At 29.3% G+C, this 25,045-nt stretch overlaps 2 protein-coding genes and 1 non-coding gene across 3 annotated transcripts in view; 1 reads left to right on the top strand and 2 right to left on the bottom strand.

Annotated features, from left to right (window-relative positions):
• The window catches only part of LOC129917980 (uncharacterized), a 76,237-nt gene extending 66,021 nt beyond the window's left edge, over positions 1-10,216 (top strand). The window contains exons 4-9 of the mRNA XM_055998255.1: positions 7,634-7,806; positions 7,869-8,162; positions 8,232-8,558; positions 8,612-8,714; positions 8,767-8,919; positions 8,981-10,216. Coding sequence (XP_055854230.1) covers positions 7,634-7,806; positions 7,869-8,162; positions 8,232-8,558; positions 8,612-8,714; positions 8,767-8,919; positions 8,981-10,135 — 2,205 coding nt within the window. The 3' untranslated portion in view covers positions 10,136-10,216. The remainder of the gene's footprint in view (positions 1-7,633; positions 7,807-7,868; positions 8,163-8,231; positions 8,559-8,611; positions 8,715-8,766; positions 8,920-8,980) is intronic.
• Trnad-guc (transfer RNA aspartic acid (anticodon GUC)) lies at positions 2,380-2,451 on the bottom strand. Its single transcript has one exon. It is a non-coding gene; the product is annotated as a tRNA-Asp (tRNA).
• A 6,722-nt stretch (positions 10,217-16,938) lies between the features above and the next one.
• LOC129918849 (alpha-tocopherol transfer protein-like) lies at positions 16,939-18,656 on the bottom strand. The gene is made up of 3 exons (XM_055999595.1): positions 17,781-18,656; positions 17,342-17,714; positions 16,939-17,269 (listed from the first exon to the last, which is right to left on the bottom strand). Exons 1-3 carry the CDS (start codon positions 18,080-18,082, stop codon positions 17,015-17,017), a joined length of 930 nt encoding a protein of 309 aa, XP_055855570.1. The 5' UTR covers positions 18,083-18,656; the 3' UTR covers positions 16,939-17,014.
• Between the last annotated feature and the right edge of the window lie 6,389 nt (positions 18,657-25,045).

Below are 25,045 nucleotides of genomic sequence, written 5' to 3' on the forward strand. Positions count from 1 at the left end.
AGGATTTTAATTTATTTTAACGCAGAAATTGCTTGAGTTCTTGAGTGTAATATCAAAAAATTTTAATCTTATGCACGCATGCGGATACATAAAAGATAAATATGATTGCATCATAATAATTGCAAAGTATGTTATGTACGTAATATATAAGGTTTATTTTCATTAATTATTTCATATGAAACAATATGCGCCTAAGATGTGTCTTTTGAAAGGTAAAATTGATCGAAATGAACATATAACATGCCCTATGAATGCATTACATAATACATACATAGGTAGGTATTTGTACCTACTGCAAAATGGAATTATTTTTTTTTATAATTAATTTTTTTTTATTTTGTTTTTTGGCTTGAGAGTGGGTATTAATGTGCAAAGGTAAAAATATATATATTTTTTAATATTCGCAAAATCAAGCAAATAATAACATTTTTAAATGAAGAAAGAGCGACATTTTTGTAGGTAGGTACATAACAAAATGTAATGTGTACATACTGAAGTGTGTTTTTAAGTATGGTGTTTTGTACCTTTATAAATCGTTGGGAATTGATATTTCAAAATGTTGTTTTGTGTTTTATAGCTCAAGATATGTATATGTATGTAGTTTGAATATAATAAAATATGAAAATGGTTAATTGGAATTGATACATATTACTTACTTATATATTTTTATTTCGTAGCTGTTAGCTACTTATAATTTAAAATGTGCAGGTATGTGAAATGCTTTCACAGGAATTTGCCCAGTTGAAATCGTGTTGACTACGCACAGCCAGATCTGCTGCTGGATTTTCACTTTCGCTCAATTAACATAACAAACAAACAGGGAGTCCTTGGAGATCCATATGTTGCATAGTTGAATTACATTCATAAATTAAATGCATCTATTGATATTTTTTGTTTGATTTTATTTTACACTCGTAGGTATTTCTTTTATAGTTTGTTTCAATTTCTGTTATCCTTTTTGTTTCATGGTGGTATTTCGATTTTGTTTTATTATTGTTGTTTTTCTGTTTGTATCTTTTTTTTTTTTTGTACTCGCGAGGATTTTGTTTGTTTTTTTTTTTTTTATGAATTTTTGCACTCTCACTTAGACAAAAACGTAATTTTAATAGGTGCATAGCTCAATATTGGGCTACGAAGGACCGTGAACAATAATCTGTTCATAACTTTAGCGGACTGTATAATAAATTCGTAATTATAAATAAATAAAACACAAGTTTATATTTGCAATAGGACTGGACGTCCTCTTTATTGAAAGATCTTGTTAAGACTGAGGAGAAGAGAGGGAGGGAAGAATAAGGAAACACACACGATCGTTGGTTGGTGTTGTTGGTTGGCATGTCATGTGTGTGTTGGTAGTCTTCTTCTCCGTGGTAGGTACGGATTATTGAACACCATTCTATAACATATCTCAAAAGTCTAGAAAAATCTCATGTCCGCTTGTCGCGATTTCAAGGTCATATCGCGAAATGGAGATTTTCAAAATTAGCAAAAATAGGCTATGGTAGTATATACACATATGATACATGATTTCAAGGTATTTTTTAATGCTGATTCCAAAAAATCTAAAATCAAGACAATCTGACGTCTCTGGAAAAAGTTATACCTGTTTTTCATCTGTCAACTCATATTATTATAACAGTTGCAAACTTACTACCGAAAAACCCTTAAAAGTTATGGTAGAGGAACCAAATTTTGCATGAAGATTTTAGAATCCATCATTATTAAAAATCAAAACAATCCCTTACAAAAAATATATACCTACGAAATAATGGTATTTTTTGATGGACTGGCAAATTTTAGGATATGCACTAAAGAAGATTCTTGTTCATCTTAGGAATAAGTGCAAATAGGCTAATTTTGTCATTTTAATCTTTGTTTGGATATTCTTTAACTTCCCTCAAAAATCTAAAAAAATCTCATGTCCGCAAGTCCTAATTTTCTTGGTTTGAAAATAAGATGCAGATTTTAAAAGATAGAAAAACTACACTTCAGATATTTGTGTCAGATCAACATGAATAAGGTGCATTACTTTTCAGGGATGGTCAGGTTGACTTGTTTGTGAGTTTTGTTGGAATAAGTGTTAAAAAAATACCTTCAAATCATGTCGCTTATGTTGGTATACATATACAAATTTAAACTTTTCTTATTAATTTTTTAAAATATGCACCTTATTTTCAAACCAAGAAAATTAGGACTTGCGGACATGAGATTTTTTTAGATTTTTGAACCTTCAACAACAAATAATAGTAATAAATAAAAGAATTCGGTTGTTCTTGTTTATAGTTTAAAATGTTTTTTACTTACCTTAATACAAAATAACCAATAAAATTAACCAAATGTTAGAAAAAAAAATAGAAAAAAAAATATATAGCAACGCATCTCCCCGACGGGGAATTGAACCCCGGTCTCCCGCGTGACAGGCGGGGATACTGACCACTATACTATCGAGGATGTTGAAAAATGCTTGTCAAAGACTAAATACAAGCTAAGTTGTTTAAAATAAGAATGAGTAAAGGCAGAGAATTGATGACGTCAATAGTAAAGTAAAAAGAAATAAAAATCTGATAGAGTGGCGATGTACTGTAATTTGGATAGAATTTTTTAAAACGCATAGGGTAAGGGCAGTGGCGTATCCAGAAAAAAATTTGGGGGGGGCTGAAAAATTTTTCAAAAATTTTTGATAAGGTAAATGTACTATAAATTTGTCTCTTTTTTTATTCATCTTTGATTGAGAGAAAAGCGCTGTGCTGCGGTACTGAAAGTCGTATAGTAGCATTTTACTGCTCCCAACAACTTCGTACTACTGTCTCCTTTCACATTCAAAGTAGCTATTTTTCCAAGTTCTTGTATCCCAAACATTTTACACAAACAGCAAGGTGTTTAGTAATCTGTAAAAAAAAAAAAAAAAAAACACTTTTTCGTTCGAACTTTTTCATGTGCTGAATTCAAAACTGTTTACAGTTTTTGAGCTATACTCATCACTTTTTTTGGTATAAATGCCCATATTTCCGCAATTCTACCGAAAGTGAACTGGTATCACTTTTCAATTTCACGTGAAATTGATCTTCGATCGATTTCGAAAACTTCGAAAATGCTTCGAACTGTCAAAACTGAAGGATCATCCATTTTTATTTTGTTTCTAAAGTTAAATTACTGCTACTTTGAACATGGATGCAATTTTATTGGCAACTTTATTGGAAAAAAGCAGAATTTAAAAGAAAAAAGAAAAAGTCACATTTTGCGAGACATATGAAATATGTTAGTCAAATGCAGAACATGGGCGATATTATTGCAAATTTTCAAAGAAAAATGAATTAGATAAAGTGTAAAGCGAATGAGGTTGCAAACACAGAGGCATGATATTTCATGCCTCATGTGTTTTATGTATTTAGTATTAAATTAACAACAAATAAACATTACAAAACAATAAAAATATAAGTTTTGATAATATTTTGTCCAAAAATTGGAGATTCATTGAAAAAGATACCAAGTTCACGAGCAGAAACAAAGCGAATTGTATTCGATCAGAAAAACGAAATGAGCGAAAAAAAGTAGAACACCTAATTTCACTATCGGCAACGCAAGTGAATGCTCAAAAAGTGAAATGCAGAAGGTAAAAGTCTCAAAAACTAGTTTTCAATGAAATATTCTTTTGATGTTTAATCCGAAATATATATTTTTTAATAATATGTTGCTTTTTTAATACAAATCAGAAGCACAAACTGGAATTTGCTTAAGTAAACCATTAGTTATGTTGACCACTAAGATATTGAGATATAAAAAAATTGTATTTCCAATATCTTTGAAAAAAATATTATTTCTGAAAAAAGTAATATACTCAAGACAATAAAATACGACGTGATTGCATAAGAAGCTTTGCAAAATTTAACGGTGATGTTATTCGACGTCAAAACAACAAACAAATTATTTGAAGAATTCTGAATTGGACTAAAATCCAGAAAATCCCAAACCTCAACGTCAACTAAGTCACTTACTCAAACAAACACAAACAACCATTTTAGAATTTGGAGGGGGCTCGATCATTTGAGCTGCCTCTAAATCTCTACGATTTACGAAGAAGTTTCAGTTGATCATGTAGATTATGATGAAATCAGCTAAATAGTAACATTATTTTGGAGGCTTGGGGGGGGCTTGAGCCCCCTGAGCCCCCCCCTCAATACGCCACTGGGTAAGGGTACCTCAATATATTAAGAGCAAAACTAAATAAGCTAGGAATAATCTGGTGGCAAGAAATTCTAGTTATGTAAATATTAGGGTGGTCCTCATTTTACTTTGCGAAAATTGAGTGCGACGCCCGCCCAATAGATTGGTATCAAATCAGGAAAAAAGAATAACCCTATTTTTTCATATTTTTATTCTTAACCCTTCCTGGCCCTTTTTTGATAAGAAGTGAGATACTAGAGGAGCAGGGGCTAAATTCTGTGTCCAGAGTTGGGTAAATGGCGGATTTTCTAACATTCATACGTATAAACTTCTTAATGAAATAGGGCCAGGAAGGGTTAGGCATAAAATTTTGAAAAAAATTAGGGCATTTTTTTTCCTGATTTGGAACCAATCTAGGGGGCGTCCCCAATTATATTTTTGCTAACATAATTTTCTTATAGAAGTTATTCTTTGAGAGTTAGAGCATCGCAAAGTACCTATAACATTTTCAATTTTGTTGTCATAACCTGACAGTAGAAAATTTTATTTTACACAACTTTTATCAATACATTTTTCTCTATGACCCATATTTGTCGAATAAGTTTGAAAATATTTTTTGCACATTCCAACTGGGCTACACATGGTTACCACCTCCAAAGAAATAAGGCTAACAGCCCTATTCTGCTGTTTACGTGAATCTCCGATCCGATTCACACATTCGATTCACTTTAACTCTACCTTGTCATTCTGCTATCAATCGGGTGAACTGCATTATAATACCCCTATTTAACGTCTGCGTGAACGTCAATTTGAAAAAAAATGGCAACAAAGTAAATTGCATAGAACAAATATAAAAAAAAAAAAAACGATTATCTTTATACTAACAAATACTTAACAATTTATGAGAAGTGTTATTTTGCTTAATTTTAATGATTGTGAGTTTATTTTTACAACCAAAAGTGACAGATCCGCAACATTTTTACGCGGATTGCAAATGTATGGAGCAAGTTCATTCACGTGAATAGTAGAATACTGAACAACATTACCGATATTATCGATTCCCCCCGATAAATAGCAGAATGGTAATTGGTGATATAGAGATTGATAATATAGAGATTATTCCCCCCGATGGATAGCAGAATAGGGCTGTAAGTTTGCAAATAAAAAACTCTGTTTGCCTAATGAAAAAAAGAGAATTTTTTGCGTTTTAGAAAATTTCTTATATTTTCAAAAATATCCAATTTTTTTAACATTAAGACCTTCAAAGTTAGTTAATCATGCGTTTGGTTTACTTTATAACACTGGAAAAATCTGTCAAAGTACAATTTTCAACCTTTACCTTTTGTTCGTAGAAGAGTTATTTTCCTACAGTATGAAAACAATTTACTTCTTACATTTTACATGCTTTCGAAGGCATTATTTCTTTTAAACCCTTTTAAAATTATTATTTATTTTATATTGTATGACGGTGTGTATGTTCCCTCATAACTTCTAAACTACTAATTATAAAATTAAAATAGAAGTATTGTTGAAGGCATCTTGCCTATATAGAAATTACACAGGTCGACAAAAATAAAAATATTTTTTGTGCTTGGGTTTAATTTGCACTTTTTGGGTTCATGGTAAACCAAAACAATAGACAATCACCCTTTCCCCTCCTTAGATTTGCTTTTGTAGTGTTGGGAGCAAAAATACAATTTTCATAATATGTGAGTCTAACTCGAGTTTTATGAGCTATAGTGCAAGAACCGTGCATTGTACAAAAAACTGTTAAGCTATAAAATGTAGATAATTGAAAGGTCTACATTTTTGCTGAAGCTTTTTATTCGACTTAAATTATAGGAAAAAAGTTATGATGAATACAAGGGTTTTTTGCTCTGAAAAACCCTGTTTTTTTAGTTCAAACTGTAATACTTTTGGATCTAACTTCAACTTTGGAAACTTTTATACTTTTTTAAAAACTGCAATACCGGGATAAGTTTTAACAATAATAAACCAGAGTCACACAATACAAATTTTTTTCGTCTTGTTACTCTGAAATAAAAGTAAGAAATTGAGTTTTTATGAAACTTGAAACTGTTAATTAATTTGCAGAAAAATGGCTTATGAAATAAAAAATATTTTTATTAATTAATTGTTTCTTATTATCAAGCAATGTTTTATTGAAAGAATTGTAAATAACAAAAATCAGTTATGGGCAGAGGAAGCAAAATACTGTTGCAAAGTAGGGAAATTTCACAAGAACTGCATATTTAATCGAAAACCGTAAGGATTTGGGCTGAAAAAGCTACCAAATTCTGAGAGATATTAAGTTTCATTTGATCCATTATTTTCTAGACAGCCTGTATATGCAACAAAATAATAAAAATAGTATGCAAACAAATTAATTTAATGTTTCAATAAATAAAGAATTTCAATATGAATTAGTTTGGCTACAGTTTGGATACAGTTATTTTTGTAGATTAAAAATACCATCAGAGTGATTTACTTTTACCATAAATATTGAAAATAGAAGGTATCAAATAATGCCTCAAGCTCTCATTTGACAAAAATTCAAACAAAACGAAAATTTCAATATTTTTCTTTTTTTCTTCTTAATTTTCTTCTTTTTTTAATTTCTGAATATGAATATGAAAACAGCATTAAAATGAAGAAAACAAAAGAAAAATCAGCCAAATCGGTAAAGACGTTCTCGAGTTTTTGCCAAAATTACGTCCGACAATTTTTGTAAAAGACAGATTTTCTTGAATACTGGAAATTGCTCTGCTGACCTCAAAAGCAAATTAAAAATAAAAAGAAAAATGTTTTCCAGATGAGTATCAATATATCTATCATAATTTCATAGTCACAACCCAAGCACAAATTTCGTGTTGACCTGTGTTATAGGCCGCGTAAAGCCTTCTTGCATGGTGCTTTTTATAGAATATATTATGTTTACAAATATGTAAATAAGTGGAAAAATTTAAAAGCTAATATTTTTGTCTCTAGAGGGCGGCAGATAAGAGAACGCTTTAAAGCCTATAACTAGCGGACTGGAAAGACATTTTAAGGCCCCTGACCGACACTGGAGACAATGCAGAGAAGGCATTATGAATCCCTTTAGACAGAAGAGAGACAAATAATTTTCTTCAGTATAATGCATACTGAATTAGTAGCCAACCACATAATATTTCATCTTAAAAAAATAATACCTCAGGGACCCCAGGGAAAGAAAATTTAATATTATACCTATTAGGTATAATTACATTAAAAATAATCTGAGGTACGTATGGCGTATACGTACTTTTTTATTTGTTTTTTTTTTTTAATATCTAAGGGGCCCAAAATTTAGTCTTGCCCCAGACCCCAGGAACTCAACGTTCACCTATGTGCAGAATACACCTTCTCTTTTTTCAATGGCTTTTTTCTTAAACGTTACATATGATTGTTTGGATTTTATTAAAAAAATCCCTTTTTTTTAATATTTCAGGAAAACCAACGCCCTCCAGTTTACAACCCCGAAGACTATATCCAATCGTTAAAAAAATTTGGTAAACGTCAAACTGGAACAAATGCCAAATCCATATATGATCCGAACGATGTGGATATTGCTAAGGACACATATAAATCAGCAACACTACCATCCAAGTATTCTGAGTACAAGTAAGTTAGATTACTTTTTTTTCTGAAATTTTCTAATTCAATACCTCTTTTCTAATTTCCAGAAGTCCAATTCCATCTCCACCAGAAACCGATAGTGAGATGTCATTACGACAATTCGGCTCAATAACCGATCTTCTTACAAAACTTCGAGCAGACCTTCGGGTATCATTTCCAAGTTTTGTTCAAGAATTTGTTGCCACACCACTAGATGGTGTTAGTTTATTATTGGAAGTTTTAAGAGCAATTCAATTATCACAAACAATAAATCCAACAGCTTCAATGACAGCCTCATCATCGATGCCAAGAAATGCACAATCTTATCAACGAAGAGCTTTATTAGATGAACTTGCCTGCTTGTAAGAATTCACATAAATCATAAAACTCAAGACTGAATTTTAGAGGTAAACTTTTTTGTTCTTTTCTAGACAATGCCTCAGTATATGTTGCTGTCGATCTCCAGAAGCCAGTGCAAGACTCGGCACAACTCCTGTTGGACTCTTACCATTGGCTGCCTCAGCTACTGGTCAAGGTATTCGGGCGAGAATATTTGCCTTGCAGCTTATGACAGCAGCTTGTGACAAGTGTTTAGTTGGCCATGGTTCACATAAGGGAACCTGTAATGGACATACTGCCGTTTCTGAAGCTCTTTCTACACTCAGACTTAGGTGTAGTGAACCTGTGAGATTTAGACTTCTCGTTGGAATGCTGAACAGTGGCGGTGGCAGTGGAGAACTTCAAGCTGTTGGGGTCAAGTAAGATCAACTTCCTTACCTCAAAAACAGATTGAACAAATTTATTCTTCTAGATTTTTGAACACCTTCCTGGAAAGTGCAGAAAACCTACAAAACCGGCTTTATCTCCAAGCTGAACTCTTTCAAGCTGGCTTTGAACCAACCCAACTTACAAAGGTAATAAAAGCTTCTTAGATTTGAGTCCCAAATTTTACCATGTTTCTTCCAGTGCATTGAATCTTCATCGCCATGGTTAGAAAAGGTACGAATTGAAGTGCGACGTTTTGATGAGCTCAAAATTGACATCGAAAAACTTCAAAATCAAGCCCGGGAATCAGATCGAATTCGAAGCCAAATGGTTATTCTTGAAAGAAGAGTTCAGGTACAATCTTAAAGTAAATTTTGTGATCAGTCGGAGTCAGTAAAAACTATTTCTTCCTTAGATTCTTCATGAAGAAAAATCGGTCTTGACCTCGATGGAGCGTCGCCTCCAAGAACGTTGTGCCGAACTGCAAAGGGAGGTCTTTAGACTCCAAGGGGCTCAGAGTGAGCATTTCAAATCACTTGACAAGCAACCAGTGGCATTACCCCGTTTGGTTCCTCCAAATGGTAAACAAGACTTCTCTGAACATGAAGACGAAGGAATAAGCAGCTCCGAAACCGGTCCATCTTTAAGTCCGGTTCCAATACTTGTTCTTCCACAATTAAACTCTCAAAAATTCAGTATAATGCTGAATGAACAAAAAGAAGAAGATGCTACAATTGAAGATGTTATCGAAGAACTGAAGAATATTGTCAGTGATGCTGAGAAACAGATCTCAAATCAAGATGTCACGATTTCATCAACAGACAGTAAACCTAAAGTTCTAGAAGCCAAGGAAAAAGAGATTGTTCCCGTGAATCTTTTACCACAGCCACCGAGAAAATCACGATCGCTGGCTCATATTATGTCGAATGGAGGTGAATCAGCTTCAGATCTTGATGGTTCTGAATATGGTCTTTTATTGCTCCAGAATCAAAACACTGCCAATTTAGATCCCAATTCGTATTTTGAGGAGCCCGCAGACTATGAGGGTAAGCCATATCAATCCGATCGTAGTCCAACTTCAGCCCGAATGCATCCAAGTACAAATCGTGAGATTCTTGATGTCATCATGAATGCCCGTCATACCGATGATGATCCAACTATGAAGGCTTTTCGGGAAGGTGGAGGCCGAAACTCATCACACACTTCTCTGCCCGTCGTTAATCAGACCGAAGTTACGGTTCCCCCACCAGCTCAGCATTTCAATGGAGTTTTCTTCATGACTGGAATGAATACTCCACAGAAGTATCCCCGGCCGGATGTGACAGCTGCCCTTGAAGCTCGTCGAGTTACAAAAAACCTTGAAAGAATCGAAGGAACTACAACTGCCAATGAGATAATTTGTGAGAAATCTCGAAGTAATCAGCAAATTTTCTTCGGATCAAGTCCAACTTTAAAAATTAATACTGGATTGTGTATGGCAAATGTATCGGTTGTTAATAATGTCAACACACGAACTCGGTCTTATACACATGGCTCAAAAGTCACAGATATTCCATCGGGACTGTACTGAATTTCCATCTCATTTTATTATATAATTTATGTAGTGTAGACTTATAATATTTAAGATACCTTTGTCATTTAATCATTTTTATTTAAGCATCCTCATCCTTTGTGCAATATTTACAGAAATATAAATTCTCTTCTCAATTAATTATTTTGATAGCTTTATGGAAAAAAAAAACAAACAAATCAAAAATGGTGGTTGGTTATACAAAATTTACTTTCTTAATTGTAATTTTTATGGGGCGCGAAACTTATAAGAACTTTTTTGTTAAACAAAAATAAAAATAAAAAAAAACAAAGGTTCTATAGAAGTTTTCGATTTTATTTTATGAACAAATTATTATTATTATCAATACATTTATGATGCTTAGAAAATTTAAGTTAATTGTTTAAATTTAAATTCGTATTTTTATTGAAAATTTGACAAAAATAAATACAATTTTTCATTATTTTAAGCCGAATTTTTATTTTTTTAAATGTAACACAAAACTATTGAATCTTAAACAAATCATATTTTGAAGTTAGCTGCCTGAAAAAAGATTATATTCTTCCCGATTCTTTTTAGTTGTAGGAAAGTTACCCGAATGATTTTTCTTTCTATAGAAAACTTATTCTCAAGAGCAGTGAACAAAGTTTTAATTTTGTTTTGTCGTACACTTTGTGTATTGTGGAAGTAGAACGATTTTGATCGTTAAGTTGGCACCCCCAAATGCTAATTTTTTTTCAAACCTGCCTGATTCGATAGCCCAAGATTTTTTTCCGCTAGCCCACCATTAGTTCTAAAATTATAACGCAATTATTTTTTTTTCACCTCAAAAATCCCAAAAAATAATTTTATTTTTTCATTCAGTGTAAAAATTTTTTCATTTCGGAAACCGAGTAGTTTAAACCGTGTTTTTTTTTGCCCATCAAGGTTTGCCCAGGATAGCCCTATCTTTGTTTTCGTTATCCTATGCTTAGAATACAAATTAAAGGAGCATTAGTTTTTATTCACCTCACAAAAAAAAAAAAAAAAAATAGTTCAATAACATTACATTTAGTTTACTTGATTTTAGTTTAACAGTTAAGAATAAACTTCTGGCTTTTTAATATTGTATATCTTTATTGTTGTATGTGTTGTCGTTATGTTTTTACGTTAGAAGTCAATCTGTGAGAAAATTGATTCTACCGTTTGAACGGTGAAATCTTGTCCCTCTCTCCAATATAATAATCCCATTACATAAAATAATCATTTTTAGCAAAAAAAAACAAAACTGACTTCCATGGATCAAAATGGTTTATGGTTTTTAAAATAGTTCCTATGGCTAAAAGTGAACGAAATGGGACCACACTGCAGCCACCAGCTTTCCAATACAAAAATGGAAGTCGGTAAAAAGACAATCTGTTTATATCATTTAATTTATGAAATTCAAACAATTTTTTTGTTTATGAAATTTTATTTATGAAATTCAAACTAATTTTTTTTTTTGACTAATCATCATTTTGTGTTGACATTTCGTCGGCTCAGAATTACAAGGTTCTAAGCGCCATGAATTATGGGTATCGTTGGATTCGTATTTTCAAGCGTTATCAAACGCTAAAATTTTTTAAATATTTTAAGAATTATTATAAGGTTATATGTAGCAAAATTGGCTGATAGAACTTTGTTATTCTCTTTTTAGTCAGTAAAACATGTACCAGTACCTATAATCTTATTGACATAGAACTTTGTGTTTCTAATTTTTGAACATAGAACCTTCTAATTTTTATGAAATTATCGAAAACAAAACAAATTTCTATTGGAGGGTTCTATGTTGTTGGGTAAATTTTTCAGTATTGCAAAATCTTTGGTTAAGGTTGGAAATCCCTGCAGACGACACCTTTTTCACTATTTTTTTATGAAAAACTGAAAGCGCTTATTGAAATTTGGAAAAAGACAAGATATTACTGACATTATCAAGAATTGAAAAAAAAATTTTTTGAAATGAAAAAATAACAAAATGGCGGCTCTGGAGCCTTTCAAAGTTGACGCTTCTAGTTTGCGCCGTGCAATGTACAGGTCCAGGAAATCATCTTAAATCAAAAAGGAAATTTTTTTCCGTTAGATGATATTAGTACGCATTGCATGAACCTAAATTTATTTTTTTTAAATGAAAAATAAAAATTAGAAATCAAAAAAACGAAAAAAACATGTTTTTTTTACAAAGAAGTAGTTAAAAAAAATGTTTACTGTACAAATTTTATTCAACTTTTAGGTTCATGTTGTGGCCAATGATTTAAGGAGTAATTTTCTTCAAATTTCAAGTCGATAGCTTCATTAGTTTTTGAGTTACATTGCACGGCGCGGAAAAAAACTAGTTTCGAAAAAAATGCGTTTAAAGTTTTCGTTTTCGTAGGTACTATGGTAGGTTCGGAGCGCATTGGTTTCGGGACTATCTAGGCACTTTTGAGGCTTCATTTAAGGCTAAGACCACTGAAAATAGTTTCTTCGGTTGATAAATAAATTTATTACGCAAAAAAAAATGCAAAAATAAAAAAATTCCGGAGGGATTTCCCCCCTTAATAAAATAATTAAATACATAAATATAATTTTTTAATGTTTACCAACTCCAATTTACACAGAGCCTTACCGAGATGTTTTTAAGACTTTGAGCTAGAAAAATCTTTAAGCTATTGGAGTTATAGTAGGTATTTTAAAATTAAATTCAAATATGATTTAGATTATAGCCTTTTCTTTTCTAATTTAAAGAATTGAAGTAATTTTATACATAAAGTACCTAAAAATACTGCACTAGGTACTGCATACATGTTACGCAAATACCAAAATATGTTTTTTTTTACTTAAAACTATGTTAAAATCAAGTTTTTATTTAATATTCATTTAAAACCCGATTTCTGCTGCTTTTATAATAGTTTTATATAGCTTTATAAGAGTCTCCATATGCTTACTTAACAATTACATGGTTCTAAGTGGTACATAGAACCCTTATCGAAGTTTGAACTACTTGGAATTGGCTCATAGAACTTTGTGAAAAAAAATTAATATTGATATTAGAAGAAAGTTAATTTATAAATAGACAAATTAACTTTTGTTATTTTGATTATTATTAATAAACTACCGTTTGCCATCCGTTAAACATAAATCAATATTCATTTAATGTAAAATCCAAGCATAAAAAACTTAAAAGTTGAATAACTCAAAATAAGGGTCAGTGCACATAGAACCCTGTAATTCTCAGCCGACGATTTTGTGAACCAATTTTTTACAATCGGTATTAAAAAATGTCAACTTCACATCGCAGATGTAAAATTTTCAGTGTTTCAAGAACAATTATTCACGCATATAGTATAAATGCATAAATGTTAAGATAAACTTACTATTTTCCTGTAACTTGTAATGGCTTTCAAAGATAGTTTTAAATATTAATTATTTTAACTTACCAAAAACTTAAAAACTGAACTGAAATTTTAATAGCAAAAACTTTCAACACCCTGCGAATGTTGGTTTTGTTAAAAAAATTTAAAGTCTGTTTTTTGTTTACCAATATTCAAATGGTTGGTTCTAAGATAAACCTATTTTTTTTTTTTGGATTAATCATCAAAAGTCAAGCAAGCAAATTGAACCAGGAAACAACTCATAAATGAAATAAGAAATTGAAAACTAACAAAATATTTTATTTAATTTTGTTTGATCATGCTTCTTTCTATTTCCTAAAACTCAAAAAAAAGTAAAAATGACTGTCCCTCCAAAATTTGTTTATTTACTTTAATCTATAAAACAGTTCAAATTTTCTCTATATGCACCAAAGCGAGTCTTAAAAATGTATAAACTTTATCATTGACACATCATCACAGAATGGGGATTCCATATTATAAGTCCGCCTGGTTTAAATTCTTTAGAAATAGATTGTGGAAAAACTTTAAGTAGGTACACTTTAACATAAGTTGAATATATTTATCAGCATGTAGGTACTTTTAATTCTTTGAAATAAGAAGTTGAAGTTTTAAACTGAAAATTCTAAAGAAAACACTCGCAGGTTATATTTTTTCTTTGACAAGTTCCTTTAGCTTGAATTTTTTTTATCTTGGGTCTTTGAAATCAAATATTTATCATAAAAAAAATATTTACTGTAGAGTTTTGCAAAACTTGGTATGTTATTAATTAGTTTTGCTTTGTTATGTTATTTATTTGTTTTGGGGTATCGGTTACATTATAAGGTATAATGGAGTAAAGATATGTATACTTTTTTTTTGACGATGTCTGGTTGGAACAAAACCGGATTTTTTAAATTTTATACAATTTTTTTTTAAATGAAGAAAAAGAATTAGATGGCTGATAGAATGGCATAGCGCAACAGTTTACCAATTTAACAAGAAGATAAAACACTTAATTTCCCATAGACTATCCTTCCTGAAAAGTGGGATGAGTTACATATTTCGAGGCCTCCATTTTCTAAATATTGCTATTAATCAATGATGATTCTGTTTTTCAATAAATAACTTTGTCCATAGAAGCTTTACTTAAAAAAATCAACTATTATGAAAAAAAAAAAAACTCTCAAGTATATTGAATCGACCTTTTTAAATGGAACATGCCTAAAATAGCTCTTTAAAAAATGTACATAGATATTTTGCATAAAAAATTAAATTTTCTATCAAGATAGGGTGAAACAAAATGTTATAACTAACTTTGACTTACCTAATAACTTACTATTCAATTTCCGGACCGAAGTAAATTTCAAGAGTAATAATAAACACTTAAGCAAACAAAAATATATAAAAGTTTTCCATTGAAAATTTTATTTTCTACAAATTTGTCAAGCTCAGAACAATCACGTGAAATGAAATGTGAGTGAAAATACAAAAAACTTTGAAGCGTGGCTGATTTCCTTCAATGTGTTAATATGTAACTTAAAAAAAAAAAAAACAACACGAAAGTCTTTCTATATGTATTATGTACATTAGAGTGACCGCAAGAAATCGATTTTCGAAATTTGGTCGGGGGAACCCCATAAAATGTTCCGCCTTTGCAGATTTTTAGATAGCCAAAATTTCAGCTCGATTGGATAACTCTAAATGGTGCCGACACTCGCTCAAAGTATCAAAAATCTCTGTTATTTCACTGTTTTTCGAAGAAAATTAGCTCTAGCTCCCAAACAGATCGGGTTATTTTCACTTTTTATATTTTTTTACTGAAAATTTAAATTGATGACAATATTTTTCTTTTTTAGTAAAACTAAACAAATTAAGCATCTGAATTATGTGTAACAACACTACCTTTAATTAAATATATAAAAAGTGAAAATAACCCGATCTGTTTGGGAGCTAGAGCTAATTTTCTTCGAAAAACAGTGAAAAAACAGAGATTTTTGATACTTTGAGCGAGTGTCGGCACCATTTAGAGTTATCCAATCGAGCCGAAATTTTGGCTATCTAAAAATCTGCAAAGGCGGAACATTTTATGGGGTTCCCCCGAAAAAAATTCGACAAAAAATTTTTTCTATGGGAGTTGCGGTCACTCTAATGTACATATGTATAATAAAGGCATATGTAAGTATGTATTAATACGTAAAAAACAGTACTTGGTTTGTGATTGACTTTAAAATTCCTTATTCATTCAAAAAAGATCAAAATATTATTATATAATTTATATTATCTGTAAAGTACCTAACAATTTTGAGGTTCAAAACTGTACATTTATAGTACCTACTTATTTATTTGTTTTTCAAAATTTATTTTTTTCTCAAAAATTTTGGAAATAAAAATTTATGATATTTCAAAATATTAATATGAATCGTTTTTGAATCAAATTTCGATTTCTTAATACTGATTTGGATTTTTAAAAACATACTTATACGGAAAAAATATATACCTATGTATTTTTGATAAAACTCCATTGAAAATTAGTTTTTGAGATATCATTGGGAGGTGGTGAATATAGTTCAAAATCTAGACGTGAAAATTTTCAGTCCACTAAAGTCAATTAAAATCACGTTAACAAAGTCCGTGCTACCGACTTTTTTTGTTTTTGCCGACCAGTGTTATTATCAAATTGGTTTCGGAAAAAAAAGTTGTTCCATTATCTATTTCTTTGAAATAAAAATTTTGAATAAAGTTTACTCAAAATGAAGTATAATTATAAATTTTGGAATGTATTTTACTGTTAATGTACACATATAATCTTTTTGATAATACTAAATTGTGTTTAAATTGACAATATTGGATACTATGTTTTTATGTTGGACTATGGTCTTAAAATTTCGTATATGAAACAAAAAAACACAAAAAAATTTCAATGACTTTGACGAGCAAAAACTTATCAGCTACTTTTTTTGGTTTTTGTAACATTACATTTTTTCTAAAATTGTATCATTTGAAAGTTTAATTGCCGATAATTAAGAAATAAAAAAAATATTATTAGAAAAAGTCCTCAAATTTGCATTTTGTCATTGAATTGTCATCAATTAACATGTCAATCAAAATAATTCAAACAAAAAAAAAAAAAAAAATTAATCTCCCTTCACGAAATATATAAATTGATTTTTCTCTTACAAATTCCAAACACGCCGACTTTTAATCTTTTGTAATATTATCTTTTTTTACTTTGCTTCCAATGAACCTATCTAAATATAGGAAGCCCTCGTGTTTCACTTTGAGCTCTTAAGGAAAATTAAACAAAACAAAATGATAAAAAAAGCCGGAATATAAAATGTCTTATCTTTGAATAAAATAAAAAAAAAAACACTTATATAACCCCATCGATCAAGTTTATCGCATATTACAATTATTTTTACTCGGGAAGTTCCAAGAAAACAAAAAAAAAAAACTTAATTAATTTCACCAAGTTGATGTTTTATTTCGATGTTTTTTTATTTAGGTCTTTTTTTTGCTAGTCATTATAAATATTCTAATCAACATCTAATTTTCTAAATGAACCAGCAAGTCCAAAAACTGTCTCCGAAGTCATTGGTTTACCTGGTCTTAATTTTTCATTTGTTCCATAATTAGCCTCGTCAATAAAATATTCTCGATAACTTAATAATTTTGCCTCCCACGTATCGATAACATCTTGAATTGTTCCATTTTTACCACCATATTCAGCTGGTAGATATTTTTCAGGGACATGTTCATAAAGACTTTCATATTTGCTATGAATGTGGAACTAAAAATTATGAAAATTAAAAAAAAATTATTTTTTAAGACCCTGATGGTGCAAAAAAACTATATATCTTACCCTTTTCTTGATCTTTTCACTTAAAAGCGCTCTGACAAGCGTTAAAAGTGTCTCAGTTCCACTTGGTACATTGACAAAATGGAATCCTTTCTGTCGATAAGGCCAAGCTTTGTCTCCTAGAGCAGCTAATTTTCTCACCAATGACATATCGAATTGTAACAAATGGGACCCTGTAACACCCTTAAAGTCGATAATTTCAATAAAACCCTTCACCATTGCATTATCATCTTCAACAAATTCAATTTCCTGCAGGAAAGTGTTTGTTTTCAGGACATCAGTGATGTTATATTTATGGGAATCATACATTCCGTATCGAGTGACATGTATTCTTGGACCATCTTCACCCAAAGGCGATGGCAATCGGATGAGGCAACTTTAAAAAAAATATCGATAAATTGTTAATTTTCTTATTGTTATCGAATAATCGTATGTAACCTACCCACTTCGAAGGATTCCAATAACCTTAGGATCATCTACACTCCTGTTGCTATATAACTCAGGAATAATGCCACGCATTGTATAAAACATGTCCAACTTGTGTTTCGCCTTTTCCAAGCTGTGTTTGCAGCCGCGTAGGAAGGCAATCAAAAATTGATCATCTGTGCGGGATTTTAAATGAGGCTGCTTCGCTATCCACTCACGAAACGCCCTGAGATCATCGTCGATTCTTTCTGGAACTTCATTGAGTTCTTCTTTAGCTCGCAAAGCTAATAAAGGTGTTAGAGGTCGTAAGTTTGACATGGTTACAATTTTTTTTAATCTTTTTTTTTTTTTTCGTTAATCAATTCACCAGAATTCAGCACATGCGAAAAACCGATTTATAACGAACACAATTTGGCACAAGTTAGTATAGATAAATTTGTATCTCACAACCGGTCGCGTGGAAGACTCAATAGCTTATGGGACTTATAAGTCTTTTCTGTGGCTTGCGAATTTTTTTTTTCTTGTTACTAGATTGGTTTTCCCCCCACAAAAATTTAACTTTAATTTACTCTTTTAAAAGAGAATTTGCAAATGAATAAGATAATGTGTATAATAACTTGGGTGACTGCGAAAGTATCTTTGAACTTCGTCGTTCGACGATGTGACACTTTCTCCAAGTACAGATACACTAACAGCCAGTTGATTGCACTTCAGATGTACTCAACTTACTCGAGTTGTGTGTTATTTCTTTGTTGTTGTTTTTGTTGGTGTCGTTATATTGTTTCTTTAATGAAAAACGTCGAAATAATAATTTATGAACTAGCATATAATAATTTTAGCCAATAAAGTTTGATAAGATAAGAATAAAGAAGAAAGGGGCAGAGGGTGTAAAAATATCATTTTAATTTAAAAAACAAAAAAAAAAAAGTTCCATGACTACATTTTTCAAATCAAATCAATGAAGTTCGTTATGAAATTATTTTTTGGGTAAATTGCAATAAATTTGTTGCTATTTTTTTTTTTTTTGTCTTGTTTTAATTATTCATTGGTAACGGCATTAAAGTGGAAAAACTGGTTTTTTTTTCAAACTTCAGATATACACAAATGAAAAGGAAACAAGTTGCTTTGAACTACTCTATTGTAGTTTTGTATATTGCATGAAGTTGATTTTATTATATAATGAGTCACAGATATACACGATGACAAGTCAAGTTAAATCTATTAGATACACTCTTTACAAATAATAATAAACTTTTTGCTCACTCATTATTATTATCGACGACGATATAGTTGAAAAGCTTTGACTAGTTAAATGTATAATTGCCACTTTGGGAAACTTTTTGAAACTTTGTTTGCTTTGGATATTTGATTTTTGAAAAGCAAAGTAACTATAACACAGTTGAACAATTGAAATTCATTGTTTAAGCAAAGTATATAAATAAATAATTTTAACTTGCTTTATAGGGAAAGTACCTACTGGGTCAGTGTCAAAAAAAAAATGTCCCGTAAACGGCTCTATCGATTTTGATTAAAAAAGTACATGTTTTGTTACACACTGAGGGAAAAAATAAATTGAAGTTGAAACGTTATAGTAATTTGTCCATATGAAAATTTGTAATAAAAAAAAAAAAACAGGTCCATCGATTTCCAAATTTCCTTGAGTTTTTTATTGTTCAAGAAAATAAATGGCATACACTTCGTTTGGAGGTCAACAGAATTTCAAGAGATGAGAGACCCTGTCATGAATTTTATTTTTTTTTTCTTCTGATAACTTAACCAAAAACTCAATTTTTCAATGATTATGTAAGATAAACGTCCTTTGAACTACAAGAGCAAAGAACGTGTCACCCAGTCGTGTGCATTTTATTTTGAATGAACTGAACTCAAAAAATTTACGGATTTTTTTTATGGAAAGGTATTTTCAGCAAAAATTTAAAATAGTTCGAGTCGTTTTTTTTATATATTTTGTTTTTAAATAATATTTAAATAGTCGTATAAGCCAGTTTGTAGCTATTATTTAACAACATCCATTTTCCTGTTTTCAAAAAAAAAAAAAAAAAAATGATTTTACAAAAAAAAAAAAAAAAAAAAATACATAATATATGCATAATATAAAATTTCTTTTAACATCCAAAAATATATCTTTGAAAAATTGAACTGGTCGTTTGGGAAAAAGATAATAATTAGAAAATTTTCTTTGGGAAAAAAAGTTTATAAATACAAAATAACTCTTGAAAACCAAGGTAATAAATCCCCGAAATAAGCACAAAAACAGTCATTCTACAGTATATGTTTCAATATGACGATGATGTTAAGATATAAACCATCTCGTAAAATGTCAAACGACAATTAATTTTGCGAAAAAAGTCCAATACAAAATTTTAATAATATTTCCACCTTTCAAAAAATATGTTTTCGTTAAATTTGGTCTTATTTCAGACTTGAAAAAGCATGTTTCTTGCAAGAAATTTAATTCTGACCTTAACCTTAGAAAGATAAACTGCGCCTCAGAGGCGCACGCAAAATCTTAAACTTGCTTTCTTTTTTAAAAAAAGGCTTTATCTTTTTAGGGTTAAGTTTCTTTTATTTGTGCAAATACTTGTAAAAATATAAAAGTGTTTCAATTTAAAAAAAAGAAGTTAAAAAAAAAAGTTTAAAAAAATGTCTCCAGGGACTTAATTATATTCTAAAAATGCTTCGTAGGTTAATTTCATTTAAGACTCTTTTTTATACAATTTTTTTTTTCATATATTTACTTAATTTGTATAATAGGAAATTTTAAAAATTTTATAAACTTGAAATTTATGAACAAGTTTGTGCAACCGAATCGAATAAATAATGGTATCCAAATAATAAAATTAAATCAAGAAACACATTTTGGGTAAGTATAATGAAAAATTTATTAGTACCCAATTCCTTTAAGGTAAAATTTTTGTAGCCGATTTTCTGGAAATTACATATTTCAGCATTTAGTTCGAGATGCATTTATTGACTCTCTTAATAGTTCACCCTTTTTCAAAGTTTTCAAGCTTTTTAAGTATTTTGCTTTATTTCCATATTTCACCGATAAAATAGACATTCAACAATTTATTTATCTTTATAATATTAGTCGGATTTGGTCGACTGTCATTCTTCACGCAACTTACCAAAAACTCTTTAACTTAGACTTTAAGATCAAAAAATAATTATCAAAATATATGCAGCACAACTATGTATGTTGTGTAGTTCAATTGGGTCACTATGGTGTATACGTAACTTTTTTTTCGTGAAAATTACTATATTTCACTGAACAAACTCTTTTTAAATGATACAGCTTGTCATTCAATATTTAACACAAATGTTTGTATTACATAAGTCATAACAACACAGTAGTTTAAAGAGCAGCGTATTGTATTTTTATAAAAGTCGTATGAATTATGTTTTTCTTCAATTAAACAGTATGTGCTGTACATTCTACAGCTATACAAAATGGGCTAAAATATTCTACAATCTATAAGTCTTGACTAATAGTCAATGACTATAACCTAATAGATTTCATTTTATTGTTGGTAAAATTATTTCTAAGGAAATGGCAACCATATTAAAAGCTTCAATTTATTCCTGTGATATGCATAAAGTAGTTTACTATGCTTTATCTAGGTTTTATTTTAAACTAGAGCTTTATTGTAGTCAATTTTTGCATGCAATAAATTTTATCATTTTAGGTACCTAGTTAAATATACTTACAATGTCACGGAAATGAAGTTTAACTACTTTAAAATAAGTTAGGTAAACAGGTACAAAGTCTATTAAAGCTGGTGTGCTTTTTATGTGTGAACATATTGCATCGAATAAAAAAATGCAATTTTTTTTTTTTTGTATTATTGATAACAATTCTGGGAGCTTTAGTACAATGTAGAGTTAATTATTTCTATAAAGTTTTCTTAGGAGTTTAACTATTTAAACAATTTAGAAATTTTAATATAGTTTAATTTAAAACAACCATTTATAAATTAATTAATGAAAAAAAAATGTTATGAGGTTAAATGAAGTTGGTATCAAGTTCAAGGACTCGAATATTTAATACTTGTGAGAATTTTATAATTAAGGCTATTCTTATTTACGTTTTAGTAACTAGTTTTTATTTAAATTAATCCTAGAATATTTTTGGAACCTTGACTACAATATTTTTTGTATTGACTTTGTAGGAGAAAAAAAGCCTAAATTTTATATTTTTGAAAATTTTAATGCAAATCAGCCGTTTTATTACATAATTTTCTCAAAAAACTTAAAACGCAGTCTTATTTTGAGCTATTGTCAGAATAGTTTAACCATGCTTAGCAAACATCAAATAATAATAATTATTTTATTTGTATAGGTTGATGTTTGATTAAAATTATACAAAATGATTTCAATTAACCTTTTCAAAGATCACCCTGTATGTTTTATTGTATAAAAAACCATAAGTGGGTTATTTAAAATTTGATCAGTTGTAGTTGCTTTGTTTTTGATACTCGTATTATAATCTGGAAATATGATTATTTTTACTCATACCATTTAATTATTTAAATAAATGTATGTCGTCAATGAGATTCTATAGATACAAAAATGCTGATACAATTTTTGAGTGGTTAATTTCTGTTGAAAATAATAGATTTAAAAGATATACGTATATAAATGTACCCAGCGACCAAAAACTGCAAATCTGCTTGATAAAAATATCAATAAAATTTAAATGTTGTGGGGTATTTTTTTTTTTTTTTTTTTTCAGAGAAGAAAAAAGAAGTGAACAATTATAAATTTTAAGGAGGTACAAAAATATTTGCAAAAAATTTTATAACCAAAATTTTGTATAATTTAAGATATAAAACTCACAAATACCTAAGTTTGAAAAAAATTTTCTAATTTTCTGAAGAAAACAGTAACATTTATTTAAATTTCACTTGCGATATAGGTACTATTAGACAAGGGCAATGATTCTACCGATTTAAACGAAAAATTTTTAAAGGGAAGCGTTTGAGTGGGAAGCTGATTTTTTTTTAATATTTCAAAATTTGTTTCTGAAAAATCAATTTTGTGAAAATGGGTCGATGAACGTATTAAGAAAAAAATTAATATTTTTTATTGAATTCTGAAAATTTTTATTGTTTTTAGTATGTTTTTTTTTTAACTAATACCTTCCATTTAACATTTTTTTTTCCTATAGAGCACAGTCGTACAGACCGACAAGTTTTTTTTTTAGTTTCTCCATAATCGATTTTACTAAGACAAAAATTTTATTGGAAACTACTTGCTCTTACTTTAAAAAAAATGTTAGAAAATTCATAGAAGAATATTTTTAATTTTTTTTTTAAGAAATTTAATTAAAACTTAAAATTAAAGAAATTTAGGTTAAAATTGTTTTCACCACCAAACGAAGTATGCTATTATAATTCTTAAATATCTAACAAAGAATTTTTAGAACTCGTTTTTGAAAATTATTAGAGCCATTTTCAAAAAAAAAAATTTTTTTGGTACCTACACAAAATTTTTCAAAAATTGTATTAAAAAAATTTGTATACAAATTTAAGGAAAATAGTAATTGACATATAAAAACTTAGCTTCAAAAAAAAATAAACAACTCTTCGACCCGTTTCAAAAAAAATGAATTTTTCAATAAATTTAATAAAATTTAAATTTTTGTTTTTTTTGCACCAAAAAATATATTTTGTGGACATTAAGGTTACTAAATCGTTTTTGTACAGAAATTTTCGTTGAAATCGATTTAGTCCCTTACGAGAAAATCCGACATTTAGTAAACGGTACTTTGACAGGCGCTTTAATAATGTTCCAAAAATATTTCTTTTATGTCTTTATTTTCCACAGTGCCTATGTACCTACATAATATTATTTTAATCAAAATCATTAGAATTGTTTTTGAGAAAACAACCTTATGCATTTTGGTCGTATCGCAAGTACCGTTAATTTCGGTCCCAAAAAAAATTCAATTTCTCCTCTACGGCAGACCTCTTAACTACGAAATTTCAAGTAGGTTAATCGCTTCATTGGCTTAGGCTACTATTCGAGATTGAGACAGACAAACAAGAGAAATATTTTTAGAAAATTTACTGCCAAAAAAAAAAAAAAAAATAAACTTTGTTCTGAAAAATGAATTTCTAAAAATATTAATTAGCTATTTTGAATTTCCGATTTCTTGTGCTATTTCATCTTTTTTTACCGAATTCGCCTGTATTTTTTTTTTTTTTTTTTTAATTTTTGTTACCTAATAACTTTGGACTGAGTGAACCAATTTTGATAATTCTTTTTGTATTGGAAAGCTGGTGGCTGCAATGTGGTCGTTCAGTTATAGCCACAGGAACTATTAGAAAAACCATAAAACCCAGTTTTGATCCATGGAAGTCGGTTTTGTTTTTTGATAAAAAAGATTATTATTTTATTTGATTATACATATAGGTGAAAAAATAGTTGAATTTGTTAGAAAATTGAAGAAGATTATAAAAATTAATATTAAAATAAAATATTACTCATATTTTGCGTTGAAACTTTATTTTTAATGTAAAATATTACCAAATTGTCATAACATTTTTTTAATGAAAACTTATTTTGCTTGCAATAAAACTTTATTTTTAATGCAAAAATATATTTTTTTTAACAAGATTTTTTAATGCAAAAGTGAAAAACAAATTAATTGCAAAATATATGGATTTATTTTATTATTAGTTTTAAATCATTCAATTTTTCTATATTTCAATATTTTTTGTAAACGCCGCTGCACTTTTAAACGGTTTAATATAATTTAACATTTAAATTTGGTCACGACGACGAGCCTACGTTGCTTCACAACGCATTCCGCTTTTTGTGATAATAAATCTAACTACGCTCCTGAACTTAATTCGTATTTATGAACAATTGATTTAATGAGCAATATTAAAAGAATGCGAGTATGACAAATTGATATTTCGCACTTCATGCTTTAACATAAATATATGTTCCACTAACTACGTAGATGTTTTGTTTTTTATCTCAAAATGTTATTATAAATAGTTAAGTATTATTAGTTTCGTTTGATTTTTTCTGAAGTTGACAATTATCTTATCATTAGTGACGTGTCTATTAGAATACAATGACTTCGTAGTAATTTTGTGTTTGGAAGAATTCCAAAAGTTCATTATCAATATCATCATGAGTAGGTGGAAAAGTGCTTATCAATGACTTAAGGACTTCGCCCATTTCTTATCACCATAACATGATTTCTGATGGTGTTTATAGTTAAATTTTTGATAAAAAAAAATCTAATTAAAA

Source organism: Episyrphus balteatus, chromosome 4, assembly GCF_945859705.1.
Source record: "Episyrphus balteatus chromosome 4, idEpiBalt1.1, whole genome shotgun sequence".
NCBI lineage: Eukaryota > Metazoa > Arthropoda > Insecta > Diptera > Syrphidae > Episyrphus > Episyrphus balteatus.